General features: G+C 36.1%; 1 protein-coding gene across 18 annotated transcripts in view; it reads left to right on the plus strand.

The window, feature by feature from the left end:
- Positions 1-23,867, plus strand: part of KDM6A (lysine demethylase 6A) — a 168,386-nt gene extending 144,519 nt beyond the window's left edge. For 10 of the 18 annotated variants that reach the window (XR_008236326.1, XR_008236332.1, XR_008236330.1 and 7 more), the window contains 12 exons: positions 72-201; positions 1,729-1,834; positions 2,596-2,801; positions 5,179-5,243; positions 5,346-5,420; positions 7,272-7,420; positions 8,438-8,552; positions 10,648-10,835; positions 12,084-12,225; positions 17,582-17,708; positions 18,651-20,779; positions 20,828-23,867. Coding sequence is in view for 7 of the 18 variants with exons in the window: in XM_052794678.1 (XP_052650638.1) it covers positions 72-201; positions 1,729-1,834; positions 2,596-2,801; positions 5,179-5,243; positions 5,346-5,420; positions 7,272-7,420; positions 8,438-8,552; positions 10,648-10,835; positions 12,084-12,225; positions 17,582-17,708; positions 18,651-18,821; positions 19,084-19,140 (1,531 nt within the window). In the remaining 11 variants the exon portion in view is untranslated. The remainder of the gene's footprint in view (positions 1-71; positions 202-1,728; positions 1,835-2,595; positions 2,802-5,178; positions 5,244-5,345; positions 5,421-7,271; positions 7,421-8,437; positions 8,553-10,647; positions 10,836-12,083; positions 12,226-17,581; positions 17,709-18,650; positions 20,780-20,827) is intronic. The other 8 variants (XM_052794680.1, XM_052794682.1, XM_052794684.1 and 5 more) reach the window with 3 other exon arrangements.
- Positions 23,868-25,368: the final 1,501 nt, after the last annotated feature.

The following is a 25,368-nucleotide window of genomic DNA, read 5'->3' on the forward strand; positions in this document are numbered from 1 at the left end:
AAGAGATGACACTAATATATATTTATTTTATTTGTCAAGTATTGACAGAGGCAGCTCTTCTTTCCTTTTAGGAATCTGGGTAAAAATGGCTTATCTAACAGTAGTATTCTATTGGATAAATGCCCACCTCCACGACCACCGCCTCCACCATACCCTCCCTTGCCAAAGGACAAGCTGAATCCACCTACACCTAGTATTTATGTAAGTAAATCTAATGGTAGAAGTGCATTGCTGACTGTCTTTTGTAATTGTTTGGATATCTGAATTACATAATGTAATTATTTTAAAGATGCACTATTCATAGCTGAATTGTAATTACAGTGCTCTCCCAACTAGTGTATAAGCAGGAAAAATGCTAACCTTAAAGAAAATTTTGAGACACAGTTTGGCTTTTAAAGTACTTGTAAATTAGGAATTTCGGTAAACAGGAAAAAGTTTCAGAATGTTTTTATTAATTTTTTTAATACTCATAATATTGGCAGAATAAGCAAAACATTAGATACGATGCACAAAATTTCAAATATGTGTGTACATGTTTTGCAAGTAACAGTTTAGGTATAAATGAGCAAGTAATTAAACTAAACTCTTCTAACAACCTGCTTCAAAATACAGTAAAGAAAAAATTAATGAAAGTTGAGGTGATTTAAGAACAAAACGTCATTAGGAAAAGGCAGGTTTTAGTTGTATAGTATTTTCTTACTCAAACATTAAAACTTCTGTTCTGACAGTAAAGTTTCATAATAGCTTTGTGAAAAGTTTGAGCTAAGTTAGTAATAGAAGAATAAGTTACAGGATGTGCACTGTCTTCATAACAGAAGAATAAATTATAGTATGTCCATACAGCCAGTGTGAAAACCTCAAGTTAGCTTTGATCAGCTCAACTTGGGGACCAGAAGTGGTTGGCACTTTGGTCTGATACTACACAAGGAGTCTGCCCGAGACCTAGATTAATTCGGAAGCAATAGTGCTTCCAACTGTTCTCTAAGTGTTGCATCTGAATTAATTACCTTATTAAAAGTTCGTCACAGCTTTGTTGAGTCCGTACAAAGCTGCTAAGTCATCATGCTGCAGCATACTGCGTAGATGTGCCAGCATGGGTCCCAATATTTGGGAACTCTGTATTGTGTTTTGTTTATTGAAAGAGATGTCTTGGGCATTTTAAAAGATGCACAACAATTTTAAATAAAATTTAAAAAAAGAAAAAAGATGGGGGAGATTAGAGCATAAAATTGAGGTCATAGGTGCACAAAAGCGTAAGAGAACCAAATCAGCCTTTCTGGTTAACATGAGATATACTGTGAGAGTAGTCTTTTTAATTATACTGTTTCTTGTATACATTATCTGTAGAATTAGCTTTTTTGACTTCTAAAAAGAAAGTTAGTATATAATCTTGCTCTTCAGAGAATTCTGTAGATTTAGGGAATGTACAAGGCTATTGTCAGATAAAGAAATAAACTGCAGGAAACCTGAGTTGCAAAAGCCAAGGCAACCTGGGAATAATTCATGCCAAGAAATAAATTGCAGTAACAAATTAATTTCAGGAGTGAACCCAGCTTTTACTATGGAAAGGGTTGTATGATGTAGCTGTTCATTCCCCATAGTGCAGGGAAATGGAGAAAATGCCTGTCTTCTTTCTGTTGTTTATCTTTTTTTTTATTAATCTTTTTTATTTTACAAATAAGGAGTCTAAATTCATCCGCCACCTAATATTCCATTATAATTTTACAGTTGGAAAATAAACGAGATGCTTTCTTTCCACCTTTACATCAATTTTGTACAAATCCAAACAACCCTGTTACTGTAATACGTGGCCTTGCTGGAGCGCTTAAATTAGGTAAGTTTATGTTATATGGGGTTTTTTTTACTTTGGAAAAAAATGTATGTGTTTTTTAAAAAGAAGTCTCTCAGTTCTTAAAAGTGAATATTTTATTTCTGTAATACAGTATTACTTGTGTATTCCAAGTAATTGGGGTAATGTGTCATTTCTCAGTTTGCTACTGTTTCTAATCTTGATCATCTCCCCCCCCCAAAAATCCCCCAAAATCCAGCAGATTTTGTTGTGTGCAGAGAGGAACTGAGCTGTGTATATGGAAGCTTACAGATAGACTTTTTTGCTATGAAAACTATGGCTACATGTCTTTGTGCTTAGATTTAATGATCTATAATCTGACACTGTACAATTTTTTGAACTCTGTAGATAGAAAAACTGTCATTGCTGGTAGGAAATGTGTTATATGATGGAAGTGCATTCATAAAACTCTGGTCTGAAAAATACTTTATTAGTAATAGATTTAAAAATTGTTTGCAGATTTGTTTGCACAAGGCATGTAAAATGTTTCTTGGAATGTAGTCTATACAGTAGCTGCCAAGTTTTTTTCCTAAGCTTCTACTGTTGTGTGCAGAAAAGCTTTTTGAGCATTAATCACGAGTGTTAATTATTAACCTACAGGTGGCCTATGTTATGAAGGCTGGGGGCGGGGGGGGGAATGCTTTAGTGTAACCCTTTAGATAACTTTAAGTATTAATTTTCTTGAAACTCTCTTATATTTTAACTCATTCATTTAATAAAATATGAATTTTATTCCTATTTATTAGATCTAGGACTCTTCTCTACTAAGACATTGGTAGAAGCAAATAATGAACACATAGTAGAAGTAAGGACACAACTACTGCAGCCAGCGGATGAAAACTGGGACCCCACTGGAACAAAGAAAATCTGGCGTTGTGAAAGCAGTAGATCTCATACAACAATTGCTAAATATGCACAGTACCAGGCCTCCTCATTCCAGGAGTCTTTGAGGGTAAGTCCATTGTTATTATTTAAGTTATAATTCACAAACTGTATACCAGCTCTCGAACCAATTAATAATGGCTATTGAAAACAAATGGAAGCTGTAAAGGAAAAGGAGACACTTCCATTAGCATGAAGAGCACAGGTAAATTTACAAAATCTGTTTTGAATAGAGGGTCAAACAGTATATAGGGTGTTCCTCCCAAATGCTTAATGTAAAACTTAATTTTCTTAATGTAAAACTCCTGGCTATTACATACTTTACAAGCTTGTTAGCTTAAGCTTTCATATAATAATGTCAAAATTTGTATTAAAATATTTAGCACTTACGATGTTTGGGTTTTTTTAAACTTGTATTGCTTCGAATTTCACACACGCTTTGAAATCAGCTTTCTTTGTTCTTCATAATATTCTGAATTAATTTGGATGTGGCTTACTAGACGTTTACACTCATACTTGTCTTTTGTTGGGTACCAAACATAACAGTTTCTATTTAGTTTAGAAGTTGTTAGACATATGAGACAGAGTGAAATGCTTGAAATGTTATTTTATTGTTATTACTTTTTAATATTTTTACTGAAGTAGTGAGCACATCCTTGGAATTAGCTGTGGGCCCTCCTTGGAGGCTTACATTATCTGGTGTTATAAAAAGATTAGGCTAAGGTGGAACTAAGACAAAAAAGATATTCTCAACTGGTTGTTAAGTAGAAAACAGGAAAAACACCAATGTGGGGAATTGACTATTGCAGTTTTCAGTGCCATTACACAGAAACAGCAATGATTTCAGTAAGAAAGAAAAGAGAATTTCTAGATTTAAACTTTGGGCATTAGAGGAAAGGATTAGAAATGAAGGAATTAATTGGTAGTCGAAGAAAAGAGAAGGGAAGGTAGTCATGGTTTTGAGCGAGACTGATATAGGGGGAAAAGAAACAGGAATACTGTTGGGAAGTGGGGAGCACTGAAGTCTTCAAGAGCTTGGGACATAAATGGGATTTTTCTTCCTTTGCAGTGGTAATAAATTTAAGTAGGATATCGACTGAAGTTTTCTAGTGCCCCTTGAACAGTTGCACCAGCATTGTATTCTTGTACATCATTCCAAAGGGGCTGGAGAACATTACTTCACTGGAACATTATATATACACGTTTAATAACGTATGTAATTGATCACATACCAGCTTGTCAGCAGCAAAGCCTCAGCTTTGGATTTGCACCAAGAAGTGAACTGCAGGATTTTCTGATTTTTATTTTTTTTTTCTCTGTTACAAATTGGTGGTAAAAATGCAATATATAAAATAATTTTCAGAATGATGATTTTCATTTTTCCCTTGGAAATCAGACAGTGTACATGTGTCCTTTGCCTAACATTGCCTTGACCTGTCCTTAGGTGACTTTTCACAGTGTTCAAATGAAAGCTTCGTTTCTTCTTTCTACAGACACAGTCCTCTTGGCTTGCCCTAAGTGATCTTCTTTTTTTTTTTTTTTTTTTTTTTTTCCCCTTTCTAACAACTATTACATTGCTTTTCTAACATGTCTTGCAGTATTTGATAAATCTATCAGCACTAGGTTCCTTTTTGCTTCTCTTTGTCCTTCATTCAAAGGATGAATAAGACTTTCTCAGGTACATAGGGCACTTTGAGATTTAACAACAATCCCATTCAAAGCCAGAGATCTTTGAATAGCCTCCAGGCAGTTCTTTCCTCCTTTTCATCTTACTTTTTTTCCTTCTGTGTCCATATACTTGCCAAAAAAGAAGTCTTTAGAATAGGGTTTTGAGCACTCTGCTAAAAAGATCAGATTACATCATTTAATATGGTTAGATTTTTTCCACTAGTCATGGTCCTAGCTACTGCAGTGCTAAAATAGCATATGGCTATGAAAAATTCAAAAGATTTTATATAATGGATTTTATAAAATTAATTTCATAAATACTAGTCATCCCAGTTTCATATCAGGATACCTGCTTGACTTTGAAGGAAGGTAAATGTTCTAGTCTGAAAAAGTTAACAGTATTCCTTAAGACTGGATTCCAGTTCACCTGCATAATGAAGCAAACCAACATACTCATTTGTAACTCTAATGTAGGCTAGCAGAAATGTTTACAGTGTAGACGTTTTCTGTTGTCCTGGCCTGAGCCTTGCTGAATTTGTAGTCATAAAGAATTGTTTGCAATGGCTTTTGACTAACAACTTTTTAAAAAATTTTCTTAACAGTAATATTGACATAAAATCTTAGATACAGATATTTTAAAGATTGCACCCGCATCTTGAAACAAATGAGCTTATCTCTGTGAACATGTTATCACTTTATACCTATATATTTTATAAATATTCTTACTTTTATGTATATTTACATATATAGAAAAGCATTTCCACAATTGCATTTTATAGGAGGAAAATGAGAAGAAGAGTCACCACAAGGACCACTCAGATAATGAATCTACATCTTCGGATAAGTAAGTGTGGTATAACTGTGATAATTCTGTAGTTGGTTTTATGTGGGTTTTTTACATCATTCCCATTTTCACATTCACCTATTTTATTTTCTATATTTGCAGCTCTGGGAGGAGGAGAAGAGGACCTTTTAAAACAATCAAGTTTGGGACCAATATTGACCTGTCAGATGACAAAAAGTAAGTTGATTACAGTGTCTCCTCACAGTGGTATTCTACAGTATGATACTCCTTCTGGAAAACCAATGCATTCTTCTCAGACATCAGTCTGTTGATAAACCCAGTTCCAGTTGCACACCCCATTTCCACAATGAAATTGTTACCTTTGGTCTTTAAACTGTTGTTATGAGTCCTTCTCACTATAAAATCTCTTTTCAAGCTTTTATTTCCAGGATCTTTATTTTTCCAGAAATTAACTCAAACATCCATCAGAAACTGTTCGTTCTAGACTTCCTTCTAATACATTCCCTTTGTTTCATTCTGAGGCTTTAAATTGTTTTCAACTTTAATTACTTCTGACAATACCAAGTTTTCAGTCTTTGCACAGAAATTGTAAGATTGGATGTTTTTTCTTTTTTGTTTGTCTGGATTTTTGTTACTTGGTTTTCGTTTCCTTTTATTCCTACTGTCATCCTTTCTGCTTCCACTTTTTCATTGCTCTTGCTTCTCTATCCAGGAACAGGGTTCAAAATATGTAGTAAAGACCAGACCAATGCTTACCTGTGGATAAGCCGTGATACCTCTCCCAGAACCTCAAAAAAATAAGGAATAAATTGAGTATTCTTTAGACTACATATCCTTCTGTGAGTAGATGAAGGTAGCTCAGAAAAACATCAGAAAGTATTAGAAATACTCTGAAAGCATGGTTTTATTGACCAGTAATAATTTTTTATTTGGTTCAATCTCTATAGTTAGTATGTATTTCTATAAAAGATCCAGCATGTCTAGGCTGTCAGTCGTGCCAGCTACAGTACAAAAATTCTGATCTACTTCAATTATTAGAGCAGAAGAAAAGGTTATGGTGTTTGAAACTGGGGAATAAGGCCCGCTTAAGATGCTGAAGTCCTTTGTGGTGTAGTCACTGAAAGATCAATGCGTGTATATATGTATGTGATCAGAGACTGTTATAAAATTTTAAATATTGATGCTAATTTTTTTCTAAGGAAAAAATCTATCTGTAGGTACAAAATTGTTGCTAATAAACTAGCACGCTGAGCAAACCATTGGAAGAGAGACTTTAAATTAACCTAAGCATAACTAACCTGAGGCTCATAGGGAATTGGATTTTGATACTTTAAATAGTTCTGGTAGGATCCCAGGGTGCCAGATCTTATGATCTGCAGTCTCAGCTTTTGCTGCAAATTATCTTTCCCCTCAACGAGCCTGTCAGATTTGCGATTATATTTGGAAATATTTTGAAATTGGAAGAGTAACACAGATACCTGGGTGACATTACAGAGCTCCACACTTAAGTCCTGGGATTTTTGTGTCTGAAGATCTGTCTTTTTCTTAATGCAGGTATTCAGTCCTGTAGCACATGCCTGTTGTTAACTTCGTTCTTGGTCACAACAATTGTGTGCACAGGCTAGGGTATATTTAGACAGTCTTCTTGACATATGTTGTAGCATTGTGTCATTTGGCTCTTGAAAGCATGGTTAACAGTTTCTGACTGGCTGGCTTAGGGTGTGGGGAGAGCACAGCTCTGTTTTCACTTGGAAAAGATGTACACAGAGGCGTAAACTGCAAGCAGAATTTTCTGGCAGTATAGCAGCAGACTGGCTAACTGCGAGAGTGAGTCACACTGGCTTTTAGCTCACCCTTAAATGAAATTGTCGTTTAAATTTCTGTAACTGTCACGTAAGGGTATTGCATTGTCTCAACTTCCCTCTTAAGAGATGCTAAGTTATATAGCAGTAGGTTTTCTGCTCCTTTATCTCCTATGCTAACAATTTTTTGAAAATATTTGTATTTCCCAAACTCTTCTAAGAGTTTTAGGGATTCACAGTTTGTTGATTTGCTATTTTGCTGCAGGTGGAAGTTGCAACTCCATGAACTGACAAAACTTCCTGCTTTTGTACGTGTGGTATCAGCAGGAAATCTTCTAAGCCATGTTGGTCATACCATCCTGGGCATGAACACAGTGCAGTTGTACATGAAGGTTCCAGGAAGCAGAACACCAGGTGAGTATAATCTCTTTGCATGAAAAAAATCAGGTTCTACTCCTGTAATATTGATTTAATTGCACTGCAGATTTTCCAGATCTTACAGCATGCCTAAACATGATAAAATTGTACATACTCAGTATTTTTTTAATTTCTTGTATAACTGAACTCTGTGTGTAAGAAGTGCTAAATTACCTCATAGTGGAAATTTCTGGATTTCTGCAGTGCTAGGAAATTACCATACTAACCTCTTGCATGCAATGCGGAATTCTTTAAGAGGACAAAGAGGATGGATTTATATCCTTGGACAGTATTTGTATTTTACATGCCTTGGAAGATTTTTACAGGTTTCCGAAGTAGGTCTTGTGCAATCATAGAAATCAGTATACTTTGTCTTTTTAGATTCTTTATTGTCTGAGGATAGAACTCAACCCTCCATAATGAATAGTGCTGTGTTGGGGCAGTGGACTGAGACTTGAGGGATCTGGACTAAATTTCAGGGTCTGTTTTTTCTGAAGTACAACTTTAGAAAATTCCATTAGGGATTATGGCTTGGTTTTCCAGCTGTCAAAAGAAGATAAAATACTGGCATTTCTACATTGATTTTGAAAGCTCTTTGGGACAGATTTTCTTACTACTTGTCTATTCAGTGCCTGAAGTCATGAAGTTTTGCTCCTGACTGGGACTGTCAAGAGCTATCATAAAACACAAAATCTAAGCTTTAGCATCTTGAAGCATTTATTTCTACAGAAAGGGAACTGCTGAAAGTATTGGTCAGATTCACAAGATTGGTAGTTCCGGGTTTTCGTTTTCCACAAACTAACAAAAGCAGAATTCTGTTGTCACTGGTAGTTTAATTGCATTTCTTAAAACCATGGAGCACCTAAATAGTGTGTGTAAGTGTCATATAAAAGTATGTACTAATACTTAAACTATGATGTAGGGGTTTTTAGTAATTGTAACTTTGCATTTTCGTAGCTTTATTTTGATAGATCAGCCTTACATAAAATGTGTCTATTTTTCTCTAAATTTCAGGTCATCAAGAAAATAACAACTTTTGTTCAGTAAATATAAATATTGGTCCAGGTGACTGTGAATGGTTTGTCGTCCCTGAAAGTTATTGGGGTGTCATGAATGACTTCTGTGAAAAGTAAGCTGGGCGTGCTGTTTTTCCTCTATTTTTGTCAAGTTCTTTGTGTCTTTCTCAGACCTAAGTGGGGAAAATCACTGAGGGTGGTGTAAGAGGACATTATTTTACGGGTTTTCCATGTAGTCAGAAAAATCTTTTAAAACAAGTCAAAATGAAAAATCTAGAATTTATACAAAATATGACATTTGTACAGTGTACAGAAACTTGGATTGCCTGTGATAGCTTTGCTCTCAAAAATTAGCGTTAGGTCTGTTATTTGTTTTTTCGAACACAGGAATGAAGGTAATACGAGAAGTGAGAGATTGGTAGTAGCAAATGCTCATCTGGGTTCAAGATTCAAATTTATACATGAAGGGGGATCAGAAATTTACTATAAGCATAGGCTGTCTGCTACCAATGTGTATTATGTGGCACCAATCCAGTTTTCTTAGTAGTAACATTTCCATATCAGAAAATCCATCGTAGTCCTTACTATTTATCTAGGCACTGTATCACGCATATTAAAGCTGACCTCTACTATTACCAAATGGTGATGCTTTTCTAATGGCTTCTAGGGCTACTGCAGTGGAGTGACAGAAAAAAGTTGGGGGTGAAGGAATTGGCGGTTTGTTTTGGTTTTTTAGGACTGATGGAGTAAAATATTTTCCTGGTGATATATGCTGTTAATCTTTATTATGATTAATGTACATGTTGTACCCAAGCGAGTACAGAGTAATTGGTGTTTTGGCATTATTTCTTGCTGCATCTAGAGGGAGAGTTTAGTTTACTTAGACCTCAGGACATGTCATGGCATGCTTTGCATACACTTACGTGTTTGTAGCTTGCTGGAAAAGTTGAGGTGCACTGACCGTTGGGGAAATACTCAACCATATCTAAGACTGGGGTTTCTATGTTGTGCCTTGTGTTGAGTGGATGCTTTAAAAACAAACAAAACACACACACGTGCATACGCACCCCCCTATGCCCACCACCCTACCCCCGCCGCCAAAAAAAAAAAAAAAAAATAGTATGAGCAATTGCATCCCCTGATGATGCTAGTATTCAAGTGGTAGCCTCTGAAGCTGATCTTATGGGAGAATTTTTTTTTCTTACCTAGCCCAGTTAAAACTGGACTAAGCTCTTGACTTTCCTTCAGAACTTTTCCAGAGTTCTGCAAATTCATCTCAGTGTCTCTGTACTCTGTATTTTCTGCCAGTCTACTGACAACCGTTCTTATTTCATCCACCTTTACAAACATGAGCCATCTCAATGTAATTCCACTGATGCAATTGCGTCTCTATAACAACATGCCCTTTACCCCCATGACACTGTCCCTGAGGGTGACAGAGAAACTAAGATCTTGGTAACCTCATAAAACGTCTATAGTGCCTGATAGAGGCACTGAATTGTCTTTGAAAACTATGAATTGTGAAGGACCTCCTGTGGTACAGTATAAAAACAGTATAAAATTGGGATAAGTATGGGAGAGACTTATGTATTTTGCATAACTATAGTGGAAGAGTTCATGCTTAGGAAATCCATATGGAGGTGTTTTTTCGTGCTTCTCAGGCGGGTCGACATTTCTTGGCTGAATATAGCATAGACCTGTGGATCACAGTTGAGATGGTGCCAACAGGTTGCTGCTTGTGTGGACAAGCTTCACGTGTGTTCAGTGACAGTACGAGTACCTGGTTGGCATTGTTCAAAACAGAAAGCATTCTTAAGAGCTGGTATGGCCTGTATATAAAATCAGGCACTGGTTAAAAAAGCAGCAGCACTGTCATGCTAGATCTGACCAAGGATTTCTCTGCCTCAGCATTAATAAAATACTGGGAAACTTAAAGGAAAGTAGAACATAACTGGAAGCCATAAACTGACTTCACATGGGCAACGAGATGGTTAAGTGTTTTAATGTATTGCAGGATGTGAAATACGGAATTAGGATCAGGAATTTTATAGATGAAAGTTTCCTTTTGGCTAGTCCTCGCGGGTCACTGATTAGATGCAGAAAGCATTTTTCATGGTGATCAGTTTTTACAGGTAATTTCTTTGAAGTATCAACCACTAATATGTCTGCTGATAAATGCTGAAGACTTTATTTTTCCTATTGTTTCAGGAATAATATGAATTTCCTCATGGGATCTTGGTGGCCAAACTTGGAAGATTTGTATGAAGCCAATGTCCCAGTTTATAGGTTTATTCAAAGACCAGGGGATTTAGTGTGGATAAATGCTGGCACTGTTCATTGGGTTCAGGCTATCGGTTGGTGCAACAACATTGCGTGGAATGTTGGCCCTCTTACAGGTATGGTTGAATAGTGCCTATGCTGAACTACATAATTAGGTAATATTATGCCACAGAACCTGTCATTTCTTACTAATTTACCATGCATTACTAGATCAAAAAAATGAACATACTGTATTTTAAAACATGGTGTGTTGAAGCTTTAAATAATTCCATTGGTAAGAGGAAGAGAAGGAGCAAGAATGCAGTCTTTGCACTCGTTCATTTAATGGGTTTGTAAAAATTACAGTTGTATAGCAAATACTAGCAGAATAAAATGTTTATATTAATTTATACACTCTGTCTTGTAGGCCATTTTTAACTTTGTCTCTCAAAATTTGTTCTACCCAGCAGACTGTGCTGTAGCTTGCATATGAGTTTAAGGACTTGTCCAATCTAACTTTTTCAGGACAACAGATACCTAATTGCTCTTTAGTAAAAGCATCAGGAAATGCGAATAGGTGTAAAATTTTGTTCATAAAGGAGTATTAGGTTTTTCAGACGTACTGCTTTGGAAGCCTTTAGTTTTGAACCATGGTGTTGGAAGGTTTTTAGATGTGAGAATGGAAGGAAATTTCACAGCTAAAATGAGCTTCTGTCAAGCATTTGAAGAGAATGTATTTCCAAAGAACTCCCGTTTTCTTAAATAGTTTAAGGTGTGTCTTTATTTCATTATGGTGCAATAAATAGTATATGTCCAGGATTGTATGACTGACCAATACAGAGCTCACATGTTAAGTCGCAGTAAATTTTGTAGAATGTTTTTTAAAAAAGGGCAGGGTGAGTACGCTGCTTAATGAAAAAGTCTGACTTATTGCAACAAATCTCTCAAGGTGCAGTCTTCCTTTTCAAGACGTATTATATACACCATAGCATTGTGAAATTATGATAAAGAGTGAATAAAGTGAGATGCAGACATTTCAAGTTTAGGGTTTTTTTAAAATCTGAAATACTTGAATATTTATTAAGTAAACCTTTTTGAAATATTGTTCTCTGTTCACCATAGAAATTGAAGACTTGTCAGTAACTTGTTCTCACAGATAGTTGTTGCTGCTGTAGCATTGTGCCTTCTTTTAGCATCATAAATACAATTTTTAAAGAGTAATTTTACAGACTTCAAGTCTAGTTGGAATGAATGGGTCATTGCGAATGAAGTTTAATCTAGCCCTAAAAGGTATAATTTTTTTATTATAATCAGATTATTTTGGCTGCACTTGATACTTATTTCTTAACTTGAATAATTGCTTTTGTAATTTTGTTTTTGTATAGCCTGTCAATATAAATTGGCAGTGGAACGGTACGAGTGGAATAAACTGCAGAGTGTAAAGTCCATAGTACCCATGGTTCATCTTTCATGGAATATGGCTCGAAATATCAAGGTCTCGGATCCAAAGCTTTTTGAAATGATAAAGTAAGTTCTATTTATTTGAACATTTGCTGTACCCTTTTCCTCTTCAAGCATGAAACAATAGTTGATTTGTAAGTAATCCTCTCCGTTTCTGAGAATCAAGCCAAAAATATTTTATATTGTGTTTTTCAAAGAATCCATTTATAGATATCATTAATTTTATTATTTATTTGATGTTATTGTGGCATAGCTTTAGAGTGATCTAATTAAATTTTTTGTTAAAAATGCTATAGACTTAATATAGCAGTTTACAGAAACAGTTGACTTAGATGACAAAAGCTGTTCAGGGTACATAAGAAATAATGAAATTAGGTCACCAGCCCAAATACTAGAATTTGGATGTTTGATCATTTTTACAGCAAGGTTAAACTTAATTTTACATTTCTAGAACCTCTAGTTAGTGCTCACACACTGTCATTTTGAGATTCAGTATAAATGTTTTAAATAAAGGTGAGTAGGAATTTGAAAGCCTCCTTCCCTTTGCTCGCTCTTCTGAACAATTGATGTGTAAAATGGTAATTGAGTTTAGTGACATTTCTCATATGCATATTCCAAAATGCAGGAATATTCCAGGCTAGGAATATTGCAACCTAGGTTGAGGAATGAATGGACATTTCAGCATATATCATAGGTTTGTCCTAAACAAAGTGGAGGAATGAATTCCAAAGCAAATTACTTGTCAGCAAAATACTCTGGTAGCAGCAGTCTCTTGTTTTCCTTAAGCCTACCAAAGAGCTTCTAGCGTGAGCACTTCTTAGTCTTACCAACATACTGGATCCACAAGCATTGAATCCTTTTATAATTTGCCTTGAAATGGACCTTTAAAAAAATGGGTGGGTTAACTTGCAAAGGAAGGGCAAAGAAAAATAATTTATTTTCCCCCCCTAGTAGGACTGAGTGAGACTCCTTTTTACAGTAGGAATTTAAGCTTGAACATCTGTTGCAGAATGGTGGAATTGGTGAAATGGTAACTTTCTAAGGACCAAGAATGTTGGAAGTCGAAGACAGGGAGGTTTGTAGTCACCATAAAGCTAGTTTTTGGAATACCATTTATGTGTGAATACTTTCTTAAAATCTAGTAACTAATATCTAGGGGAAAGAAAATCTTTGCTGAAGGCTTGACAGTCCTGCCCCTTCAGTTAAGCCATTAGTGCTCATATTCAAGATGCCAGCTGTCATAAAACGGAGAGGAGGAACTGAATAGTTAAAAATGAGAAACGGGGAAAAGAAGCAGGGTGTGGGAGGGAGGAAGCCAGAAAGTCCATTTAAAAAAAACCAAAACAAACAAACCCACAAACTTATTCCACAATTATCTTCATATGTATATCTTCCCAAGCCCAGCAGGCATCTATTGTAAAGCTTGAAGCAGTTCTGGAATGTTTTTGGCAAAACATGATTTCAATATTTTGGCACTTGTATTTTGCATTTGCACAAGTTTGGGGTTTTTTGCCATGGTTTAGGCTTAAAAGGAGAAAAAACATGACTGAGCATAGCATCCTTCTCCAAGGGAATCACTTACAGTGTTGTGAATAAACACAGAGAACAAAATGGTAGTTTCTTATTGTCTTGCTAGCTGACAGCAGCTGAGCTTTTTCTAGTGAGAGACCTAAATTTTAGGTGTAGATTACAAATAAAGATGCTGGGGAGCAGATACAAACTTCAGTCTTGCATACATTTGCTTTTTCCAGCCTACTGAAACCATTTCCAGTTTACTTGGATTAAGCCCTCCATCCAAGTTAGTTGTCAGCCAAATCCCAAGTTCCATGCTATGTGTGCAGAGGGGAAGAAGATCCAATGACGAGCTCTGGCTTGTAACATGTAGTAGCGGTAACCTGAGATAACTCTTCATTGTGGTCACTTCTGTAGTTATGGTATAGCTGTTAATAGAAACGGGTGTCACCAGAATACACAGTCTAGTATCTGACCATGGCTTTGTAAGCGTACTGGAAATGCAGAAATCTTCATGATCTCCTTCATGATTATGCAGTTGCATAATTTTCCTGTGGACTGCTTGTCTGCAGGAAAATAGTACCAGCTGGCAAGTAGCTATTGTCCACTGCTCCTGGATTTTAATATGTACAAAATACAGACATTTGTGTGTTTACATATCTGTGTGTATGTGTATGCATGCGTATAAAAACACTTGAGAAATAGTGATTTCTGATACAGCTGGTTGAATTTCATCTTGAATAGCTGACTTTTCATTTGTCATCAAGAAAAAAAATATATCAGTGACACAGCTGTCACCTTTTTGCTAAATACAGGTCTGTACCTAAAATTGCACATCAAAGATACCTGAATTGTTTAGGTAGTTTGACTTATGTCTCTGGGGCGTCTTAGGTATCAGAATAGTACAAAATAATAGCTCTTGGAAAATGATAAAAAGTAGTTTGTAATTCCAATTTGAAAGATAAATACAAATATGTCTTACTGGGTTATGTGAGAGTAACCACTACAGAGGCAGTAAACTAAAATTTAAGCATGCATATAAATATTGGGAACCAGATTAATGATGACAAGAAATAGAATAGTAGTAGGGGAAAAAATAATAGAAGGAAACTTAGCTTTTGGAAGAAGCCTGAAGCCTCCTTATATTTTTAGTTAATGTGCAACTAGGTGCTGTCTTGCTAGATAAAAGATAAAGACCAAAAACTGAAACTTTCTCATTAGATGTTTCTTAAAGATTTGATATTAACAGTAGAATCATGAGCAGGAACACAGGCAGACAAAATGATTTAAAACTTGACTAAGGGAGCGCAACCCTCAAGAAAAGAAAAATTAACTGCAAGCCTCTTAGATGGAAGCTAGAAGGACTTTTACAAATGCATCTGAGGCAGAGAAGAATTTTAGGTAGTAGGAACATAGTAATAAACACTTAAAAAAATAATTCCAAAGTAACAAAAATACTAAGTTCTTTTACAAAAACAGTTTTAGAAACGTAAAAGAACATGACATGGGAGAAATTGTTTTGCACAAAATCACGAAGCCAGATAAAATATGTTTCAGTATCAGTAGGGAAGTTATATTACTGAAAGATACAGAGAGGTCATTTTTCCATTGCTATTGGGATGGTCTCCACAATTCAAAAAGGTTTACTGGATATCTAAATATTCAAACAGGTTTCTCACTGCTCTTCTAGAATAAATCAGGATTATGTCCATTTTAAAATCTTCTTCTCTTAAATATTTGAATTTAGCTGGACATGATTTACTCATACTCTTGATGCCATACCTGAAAAAAATTAAGGGAGAGCTATGGTCTAGATTTTCTTTTAACTGAGTTCTCACTGTACAAGAATAAAAGCAGGCCTACAATACTAAAAGCTGACACCATTTAACTTACACATTGTGACTGCTAGAAACCTTCTTGACTTGCTTTAGGCTTCCCAAACTTTAGGAAATTGTGGTGCATTTTCAAAGTGGTGGTTCGTATGCTTTCTCCCATTCTTTGATAGCATGAAATAGTTAACATTTACGTTTTCAAGTGCCACTACTAGGATCTGAACTTTATCTAAGGAGGGGGAATTCACCTTCTAGCTATTGTTTTTGGCTTTGGTTGCAAATTTGGCAAACGTTGCAGCAGTGTTATATGTGGGTTACATTTTGGGCAATTCTTTTTTCACAACTGTAACACTAGAAAACTCTGAAAATTCTTTGGAAGTCAAGACTGGAGAACAATGGTGGCAAGTGTGCAGATGTGTTGGCATCTTCCTTGTGCTGAGGAAGTAACATGCAGATGCAGTTGCTCTTTGGCATACCCAAAGTCTTTTCCAGATAACAGCAGAAGAGAAGAATGGTAGCTTTTAAGTTTGTTTGAAATCGGGCTGTATTGCATAAAAGAATGCTATACCAAAGTTACTGAGCTTGTCAGAAGCACGTTAGCCCAACACTCAAGTGAATTAATACGTGATATATCACATACGGTTGGCCTTAGCATCGTAAGTCCCTTTAACATCGAACTTCGAAAGTGTTGAAGGAGTTACAGCTAAATGAGCTGTTTAATTTTCTTGAAATTCGGTATATGAAAATACAATGTTTAATAGAGAAACATGCTTTCAGTTTTGCATTATTCTTACAGTCAGGGTATTAATGAAGCCATAGACTTGTTTTTAGTGAAGATGAACAGTCTGAGTATAAAACATCAAGAGAAGAGTATCTCTAAGCCTAAGATTTTATTAACTACTTGGAAAAGCATGAAAGAAACTTTTTTTTAAAAAATACAGAATGTATATCTTACATGTTTAAGGTTTTAAAATGGGAGAAGGATCAAGTTGAAAACATTTTGATAGAACTCTTGAGCACTTTGTTTTCCGTCCAATGTTTATTCCTCCCCTTATGTTTTTTTCAATCTTCCGTCTGCATCTAATGAGTGTGTAACATAACCACCCTGTGGAGGAGAAAATTAAAGGCTGCAAAGGCTGCAGCTCAAATAAATAGGATAGCTGAGAGCTAAAAATTATTGTAAATAACATTGTAATTTAGAAATCTGGTGACCTATTTTGCCAATTTTTTATGGGAACGTATGTAGCTCATACAATGCTAGAAAACAAGTTGGATTTTCTAGTACAGAAGAGAACTGTATAAAACTGTGAAGATATTTTTTTTTTTTTATCCTTTACAGAAGGATGGCAGGGAATTGTTGATTTTAATTTGACATTTGACCAGTTCTTTTCTTTATTCATAAAATAATTGTTAAAATTGTACTTGTTTTGTTCAGTGTTAGGGGTTTTTTTTTCCTATGAAGGGACTTCCTTTTCTAATATCAACCTGTCTATTCTTTTTCCTTTTACACGGAAGAAGATACCTGTTGATAGATTTTATTTCCACTGTGTGTAGAGTGATTCCTGTCAGAACGTGGGTTTTCAGACTTTGGATGACTGAAAGTTCAGTAGTGCTGAGGAAGTAACAAGGTTTTTAGGATGTTAGTTAAAATAGTTCCTTGGATTAGGCTATAGTCATTTACACAAAATGTAAACAGTTATTTTGAACTTGGCAGTTCAAACTGACTTTTTGCTGATAAATTCATAGTTCAAAATAAAATACATTAATTGCTTTTGAAAACACGTTGTTTTATTGTGCTTAAAAGGCCATTCGTGCATTCCAGTCAAAAATGAAAGATGCAGCCTGTTTGCAGGGCAAGGGGCTGTAGTGAAATTGAACAAATCTACGCAGAGGTCCATAAGCATGTGGTCTAACTTCTACCTAAGTCATGAGTCCAGTGATTCTTATTAGTCAGCTGTTCTGAAATCCCAGAGGAAGAGGAAACTCCAAGTACAGGGTCTTGGAAGAAATTTAAGCCTACTTGAATCTTGCTATAAAGTTGAATATTGAACTTAATATACAACTGATTTTGGTTGCAGGTACTGCCTGTTAAGAACTCTCAAACAGTGTCAGACACTGAGGGAAGCTCTAATTGCTGCAGGAAAAGAGATTGTCTGGCATGGGCGAGCAAAGGATGAGCCAGCTCATTACTGTAGCATTTGTGAGGTCAGTAAAAATATGTGTTGGGCTTGTGTACTACTATAATATTTATTTAAATTTTGTCCTGTCTTTTGCTGTTGTTGCTATTTTAGTTTTGCTTTTAAGTTGCAGCAGCTACTATATGCTGTAAGCACACATATGTGATGCAGTACTGTCTTCAAAGAGCTTATCAAGCTGTTTTTCTAGACATAGGCTGTATTTTGCTGCAGTCTCTTCCACAGTACTTCCACAGCACTGTTATTCCCTAGGTCGATTTTCAATTCTCAGTTATTATAAAAAGTTGTTATCCCTTCCTGCATATAATTTGATCTGCTGAGCTTCATTTTAAAGGTGTATCTGTCTTCATTTTGGAAGTCAACAACATCCCCAAAAGAGAGAGAATTTAAGTACATTTTCTTCACAGGGCAAACCTTTTTTCCTGAAATTTTTTATTCTACTTTCTGTTAATAGTTTGTTTAAAGTATTGGATAATAGTTTTCATGAAGCATAAAAGAAAATAAAATTTTCCTACCCCCTGAATATCAGTTTCTAGTTATCTTCTGACTCAGCCTCCTGGGCAGGATGCGCATGTGACTGAGTAGTAAGGAAATAAATCACGAATTTCTTTTGCAGACAAATTTTAAAAAGGAAAATTAGGTATATTTGTTATAAATCTCCACCTTACTGAGTAACCCCTATTTAGAGTATGAATCCTGCTTTTGTCAATATTGACCAAAAGCTTTCCCATAGCGCTGCTCATCCAGACATCCACAATGTAATGTTAGTGGTTTTACAGTATTTCACTTCTCTGCCTGAGCCTTAGGAGGATAGATTTTCCCCGAACAAATCTAATTTTTCTCTTTGCATGCACAAGGTAAGGTTGTAAATGTTGAAGAAAATACCGTTTACGTGGTTTAACTTCTAAAAAATGAAATTGTAATGGTTGCCCTTCTGTTTCCTATCTAACAGGTGGAAGTCTTTGATCTGCTTTTTGTCACTAGTGAGAGCAATTCTCGAAAGACCTATGTTGTACATTGCCAAGACTGTGCACGAAAGATAAGCACGAACCTGGAAAATTTTGTGGTGCTAGAACAGTACAAAATGGAGGACTTGATGCAAGTCTATGATCAATTTACATTAGTAAGTCAAATTAATAAGTGGGTGCATAAATACATTATTTGTAAAGCAGTTGTAGACTGTCTTGGTACTCCACTGTATGAGTACCATGGACTTTCTGATTCAAATGGAGGTATGGGTTGTGTGTGATATTTACAGAACAAAACGCTGAAGAGTCAGAATTATGTGAAATAGTACAGTAACTTACTGCAGAACATAACCGCTGAGTTTTCAGGAAAAGTATGATGTTACAATTCATAAAGTTGTGGCTTTAAAAATCCAATAGAGATCACCTGAAGACCATAACTGGATCAGATGGAGATGGGAAGAATCAGGACAGTGAAGCTTGGAGAAACTAGCACCAGGTTCAAGAGCATCTCTAATACATTGGTTGTGGTATGAAGTCAGTATAGCAGCAGAGCATCCTATGCACTCAGACCCCTTCCTTCCCCTTCCTCACCCATCCCCTCCCAAAGCAGCACTGTCCTTCTGCTTAGCAAGTGGATGCTCTCAAACAGTTCTGTCATTTGGCTTGGGGCCTCCTTTGCATTTCAATTTAAAGCAAAAAGCCTCTTTGCCATTATAGCTTTGTGCTATATATGGCAGCCTCCTGCTTTGAACTGTGTCAGCACAACTGTCCTAACATTTCACCCAGGTTTCATTGTTTCAGGCAAAGATGGCTTGTTTGTAATCGCAGTGAAAGCGATGCTGGATTTATTTATAAGACTTGCCTTTCTGTCAAAGGAGACAAACGTTGGACTAACCGTTATGAGAATTTTGTGTTGAATTAAATGCAACAGCCCAGAAATGGCTGTGCCTTTTGATTCATTTCCAGGTGCCGCAGAAAATGTATGTTTAGACAACTATTTCATGTAATGCTAGCATGATAAGTTGTGACCTTTTGAGGTGAGGCCTCAAGGTTCAGCAGTAGAGGCTGGCAAGAGTGCAGGACCATGTCCTCTGAATTTAATTCTCTTCATTGGTCCTACAGAGCCTGAGGTGGTTGAACTTCAATTCATACTTCTAGGAGCCCATTGTCATTATAGTTTGTGAAATACTGCAATTTCGAAGTGATGATCTGTTACAGAAAAGCATATAAATAAACACCTGTTCTCAGATACGTCATCCAGTTGAGTGGAAATGGGCAAGAACATTTCTGTATGGAAAAGAGCGGGGAGGGAGGGGTGTTTTGTTGTCTGTGTTTATAACATATAGGTAACACTGATGATATTGTCCCTAGAACAAGGGTTCTCAACCTGTGAGTAGCTCCCTCCCCCACCAAAGCCTATACCTGCAGCCCTAAGGGGGGTTAATAATTGTTCTCTTGTGAAATTGGTGTGCATATTCATTTCTTTTAAAGGGGATACAATCTCAACTGAGAAGAGTCATAGCCTAAAAGTGACTTCTCTCACATCTAGGAGAAGAGTTAAGGTTTGTTGCAAGTCACAGGATGAAGATAATCTCAGATGGCAAAGGTGCAATAGGCCTAACAAAGAGTCTTTGTGTTTGGGGTGAAGTATTGTGAGCAAACATGAGGATCAGTTAGTGTTACTGTTTCATAAGTGGGTACTATCATATGATTTAAAGTGTCTTTAAAGACTGTGAGTAGCTTCTTGAAGGGATTCCACATCATGACAGGACTGATAAGCAGGAAAAGAGGAGAAGGAAATGCCATCAAAGATTCAGTATTTTGATGGTAATACCACAAAGTGTAATATTGGGAAATAGTTAGGTATCTTCTAGACCTTGTCTCCTGAAAGCAGGCAGGAACAAGACATCTAGCTTGCTTCACTCATCAGGCACTCTGGTGTTGTCTTCCAGGATTAAAAAAAAACAAAAAACAAAAAACAAAAAACAAAAAAAAAAAAAAAAAAAAAAAAAAAAAACAAAACAAAAAACCAAAACAACTTTGTCCGCATGTCAGAGAACCTGAGACCCTTTCCACAGATATCCTAACTTCAGAGTTATATGTTGTTGTTTAGGTAGAGGGGGGGGAAAAAGAAAAAAAGAAGAAAAGAAAAAAAAAAAAGAAGCCCGCAAGGCATTTGGAGAAGCCACAAATGGACAATTCCTCCCCCCCCCAACTGGTAAACAGGTTGAGAATCCCTGTTTTAGCATATATAAAGATATATCTATACTGAGCCCACATGGAGCTCTTTGCTGCCACAGCAGGACTTGTTTTGGCAGCTCACATTGTATTAACACAGACAACCCCACAGCGTACTCCAGTCTGCAGTATAGGCAAAATCCTAATGCAGAGTAGTCATAAAATGCACGTTGTATTTGACTAAGTTGGATAAAAATGCCAGTATCCACTTGAAAGAGTCCTGAAGTGTAAAAAGAGTAGTGTGTGTGACTTTAAACTCTCACGGTTACAATTTGTGCAGGTCTTGGTTAAACAACTGAGTTTTACACCCTTGTAGAAAAGGTAATTTAATGTTTTCTTTTTCAGGCTCCTCCATTGCCATCCTCCTCATCTTGACATTTTTTCATGGACATTAAATGAAAACTTTTCTGATATTCAGGAAGTGACCCAGTTCTGCACCACTGATTTTTGTAGCTATCCCGTAAGGCTGCTGGCTGAAAGCTGTGTCTATGCAACCTTCCAAGTGCGGAGTGTCAACCAACTGGACAGGAGAGAGCACTGCCTCCTACTCCAGAACTCAAAACAAATAAAGCTCATCCAGCTGTACTTCAAAAAATAATTCCATGTTTTGTATATATCTGACAAAACTGGCAACATTATACAGACTACTGACTTGAAGACCACCTCTTTTGTATTTCTCTGTTTCTGGGCTGATGAGTTGGTTTCATCCATTTTTCCCCTTCAGAATTTCCCTTGGAAAAAGTACTAGCTTAGCTGGTCATTTCTTTGTAAGGTAGTTAGAAATTTTAAGTCTTTCTTTGGGCAATTTTTTTTTTTTTTTTTTTTTTAATGTGAAGAGTTAGGTGATATAAATTTTTTACTGCTTTTATGTTTTTCTGTCTTGTTTTGAAACCATGACGGTTACACTTTTGGTTCCTAAATAAAATTTAAAACAATTAACAGCCAAGTCACAAAGATAAATGGGTTGCACATAGACTAAGGAATAAACTTCAGATTTGTGATTTTTGTTTCTAATCTTGATGTAAATTTACACTATTTATAAATACATATTTATTGCTTGAAAATATTTGTGAATGGAATGCTGTTATTTTTTCCAGATTACCTGCCATTGAAATTTTAAGGAGTTCTGTAATTTCAAACACTACTCCTATTACATTTTCTATATGTAAATAAAACTGCTTAGCATTGTACAGAAACTTTTATTAAAATTGTTTAATGTTTAAAGTTTTTCTATTGTTTGAGTTTTAAAAAGATTTTATGTACAGTGCCCAGTTTTTGTTCTTTTTTGAATCTGATTATATATATTTTATATATACTCTTGTGCTTGTGTATATATATAATATATATAGAAACTCGAATATAAATATGTGTATAAAGATTTAGAGACTAAATTTTTCTCGTTTTAAGTTTTACATCTATGGTAGATTTGAGGTGTCTACTGTAAAGTATTGCTTACAAAAGTATGATTATTTTTAAAGAAATATATGGTATGTATCCTCAAGACATAGAATGACCTTCAGACTGGTTTATTGTTAAATTGCACTTTTTGCAATAACAGACCAATAAATAGTTGCTGCCAAAATGTAGTAGTAGAAAATAAGTAACGGCTAAACTTTAAAGCTCTTCAAGAAAAATACCGGCTTTGACAGGAAGTTTGGCACTAGTTTTAGAGGAGGAATGAAAAAGGTGAATTTGAGTTTGGGTGGGGATATTCTCTAGAATTCAACCAAATTGCAACTTATATATTACAATATGTTCTATTAACAATTTAAAAAGTTAAAGACCTAATCATCTTGGCGTCATTGTTGACCCCAAAAAAGGTCGTTGTTTTGTGGTATTCTATTGTATTTTCACATATTTTGTAATACGAATTCACTGGTAAATTTTTGAAGCACTAGGTTTATTTAGGACAAGTTTATAATATATCATTGTAACAGTTTGCAGTTTTAATGATGGTATTTATTTTAAGTTGCTCCTTTCTCATTAGCTTCTTGAAAATGCATTAAATCTAAATTTCAAAATTGATAGCTTTCTTATCGATCAGATTGACTGATGCAGAAGGTTCTGCATCAAACAATTTCTCATAATTTCTCATTAGTGGGGTATGTTAGTGATTGCATTGTTAAATTTTTTGTAATCGATGTGAAGTGTTAAAGGCACAGAGCATGCTGATAGTTTCTTTGAACAAAAAGAATCGCCTCTTACATTGTAGTTTCAAACGAAGGGTGTTTTAATGAAGAATCAGTACAGCTTGTCTAATGCTGTTACAACAGTTTATCCGTAGTTATAAATGACTTTCTTGCTAGTTCTTACAACAGTTGGACAAAAGGGTATCGAGATTAAAGAAAAGCAAAACAAATGCTCTTGCCAGCAAAATTATCAACTAGCAGTTAGGAAGCCAGTATTTGCAGTTCTGTAAAGATGTAAGTCTCAGCTCTTGATAACAAACTCTACAAAATCATAATTTTTTACTTATGTATTTTATGCAGTCATAAATATTGTAATCTTGACAAACCATGCTGCAACTGAAAAGCTACTCCTTTACAGTAGTCTTAAACCCAAATAAAAGCAAGATAACTTACCTCAACTAATGGTAAACAAAAAGTCCTCGTTTCTCAGTGCTGTAAAAGAATAATTGCTAACTAGGGAAAGAGCTACTGTGTGCTAATCAAAAGGGCTTTGTACCTTTTCTTCCCCTTTGGAAAAGAGGATATGCCATTACCAAGGAAGAAAATTCGTATTTTACCAATGAACAAGTAGATCAAATCAGTAGAGCATCAGGCAGTGTCGCTCATTCTGCATGAAGGTTTTGTCATGAATTTGAATTGCTGCAGGGTTTTAATATTTTGCAGTTTTCACACTTCTTAATTACACTATGCTCCTAACCGATGGACAGTTTTGATCTATAAGCTGCTATGATTTAGAATGCTTTTGTTTCATTTTATTAAAAAAGCACAAGTTAATATTTTATCAATTGTAGTTATTACGAAGCACTTCTGCTTCTTAAATTACAAAGCGCATGATGCAAGTGAAGCATTTGTAATCTCTGGATATTTCCAAGCGTTAGCAATTGGGCGGGGTGGGGGGAGGCGGGAGTCCTAAGCCGAACGGAGGGGAATAACTGACTTTGCAGGAAAGCGCAGTCTTGGGACCCTTGAGCTCCACAGCTTAGCCATACTGCAAGTGATTCTGATTTGCTTGTGGCTACCAGTTATTGTAGCAGGCAAGTTAAAGATTGAAGTGTTAAAGGATGAAAATGGCCAAAGACGTGGCATTTATTGCAAGAATTTTTGAAAGGTACAGACTAATAGAAAAGGCCATTATTAGGGGATAGACAAAACCAGAGATATAAGTGGGTGTTTTAAAAAAAAAAAAAAAAAAAAAAAAGGTAAAAAGTTGAATTAAAGATAAGAGGGAATTAGAAATAAGTAGCACCATTTGCTACTGAACTGTGAATCCAAGAACTGTCCTGGAGGAGCTTGACAACAAAGGGATCCCATAAATGGGGAGAAGGAATAGTCAACGTGTTTCTGAGCTTAACTTAAGACCTTCCATAAATATATTCAACAGAGCATTTGATTTTTAAGCCTTCCTTCAGGTACATAACTTGAGAGCAGTATCTCTGTGCTTTTTTTGAGAAGTGAAGTCCTACCAGTGGTTACATTTTAGAAGTAGTGTTGGTAGCCATGTAAGTAAGAAGTATTTAAAGAAAGGTCACTAGAAAGTGAGAAGTATCTAGTGACAGAAAATTCCCCAAACTTCATGAATTTACGTGGCAGATAATTTGTTGATCCTAAAGACACAGTATCCTGAATCTGTGTCTTTCTAGTTGGAAGAAGGACTTTCAAAGTAGTATTAAAATGATGTTCCTTTGCTTAAATGAGTACACCTTGGCTCAGTTCAGCATAGTGTAAGAGATTCGTGGAACAAAGGTGGGCAAGGCTGGGGGACTCCACAGTTGGTGATATCGTGGCCACAAACACATTTATTGATTGGGAGATGGAAGACGCAAGGATTTGACTGAGATGATAGGGAAGAGGGTGTTCATCCTTGGTTGCTGCCCTGATCCTGGGAAGGTGCTCAAGTAAAAATGTTCCTTGGTGCAGAGGTCTAGGAAGAGGGCTTTTAAGCCTGAGCTTCCCTAGGTCAGAGCCGTTTATGTCTGGATCCGTAGCGGAGAGTCATGGCCCAACAATTTAATGACTGAGATGGGGCCAACAGGTAAGGGTGGAAGGGAAGCTAAATTTTCCATGGCTGCTTTAGCCAGTGTGGGAACCAGACAGAGGAGGCACTGCAGCTGGGAGATCAGCAAGCCATGCGCTTACCTCTGGGGCAGCTCAAAGCCAACCAGTATTGACTGCCTCCAGTGCGTTGGCGCTGACAGCAGAGGAAGGGAGGGATGCAGGTGATGCCCAGACAAGTGCAACCTGAAGACGAAGCTGAAGTTTAAGCAAGCTCGGTGCA

The sequence above is a fragment of the Harpia harpyja genome, chromosome 8, assembly GCF_026419915.1.
Source record: "Harpia harpyja isolate bHarHar1 chromosome 8, bHarHar1 primary haplotype, whole genome shotgun sequence".
NCBI classification, from domain to species: domain Eukaryota; kingdom Metazoa; phylum Chordata; class Aves; order Accipitriformes; family Accipitridae; genus Harpia; species Harpia harpyja.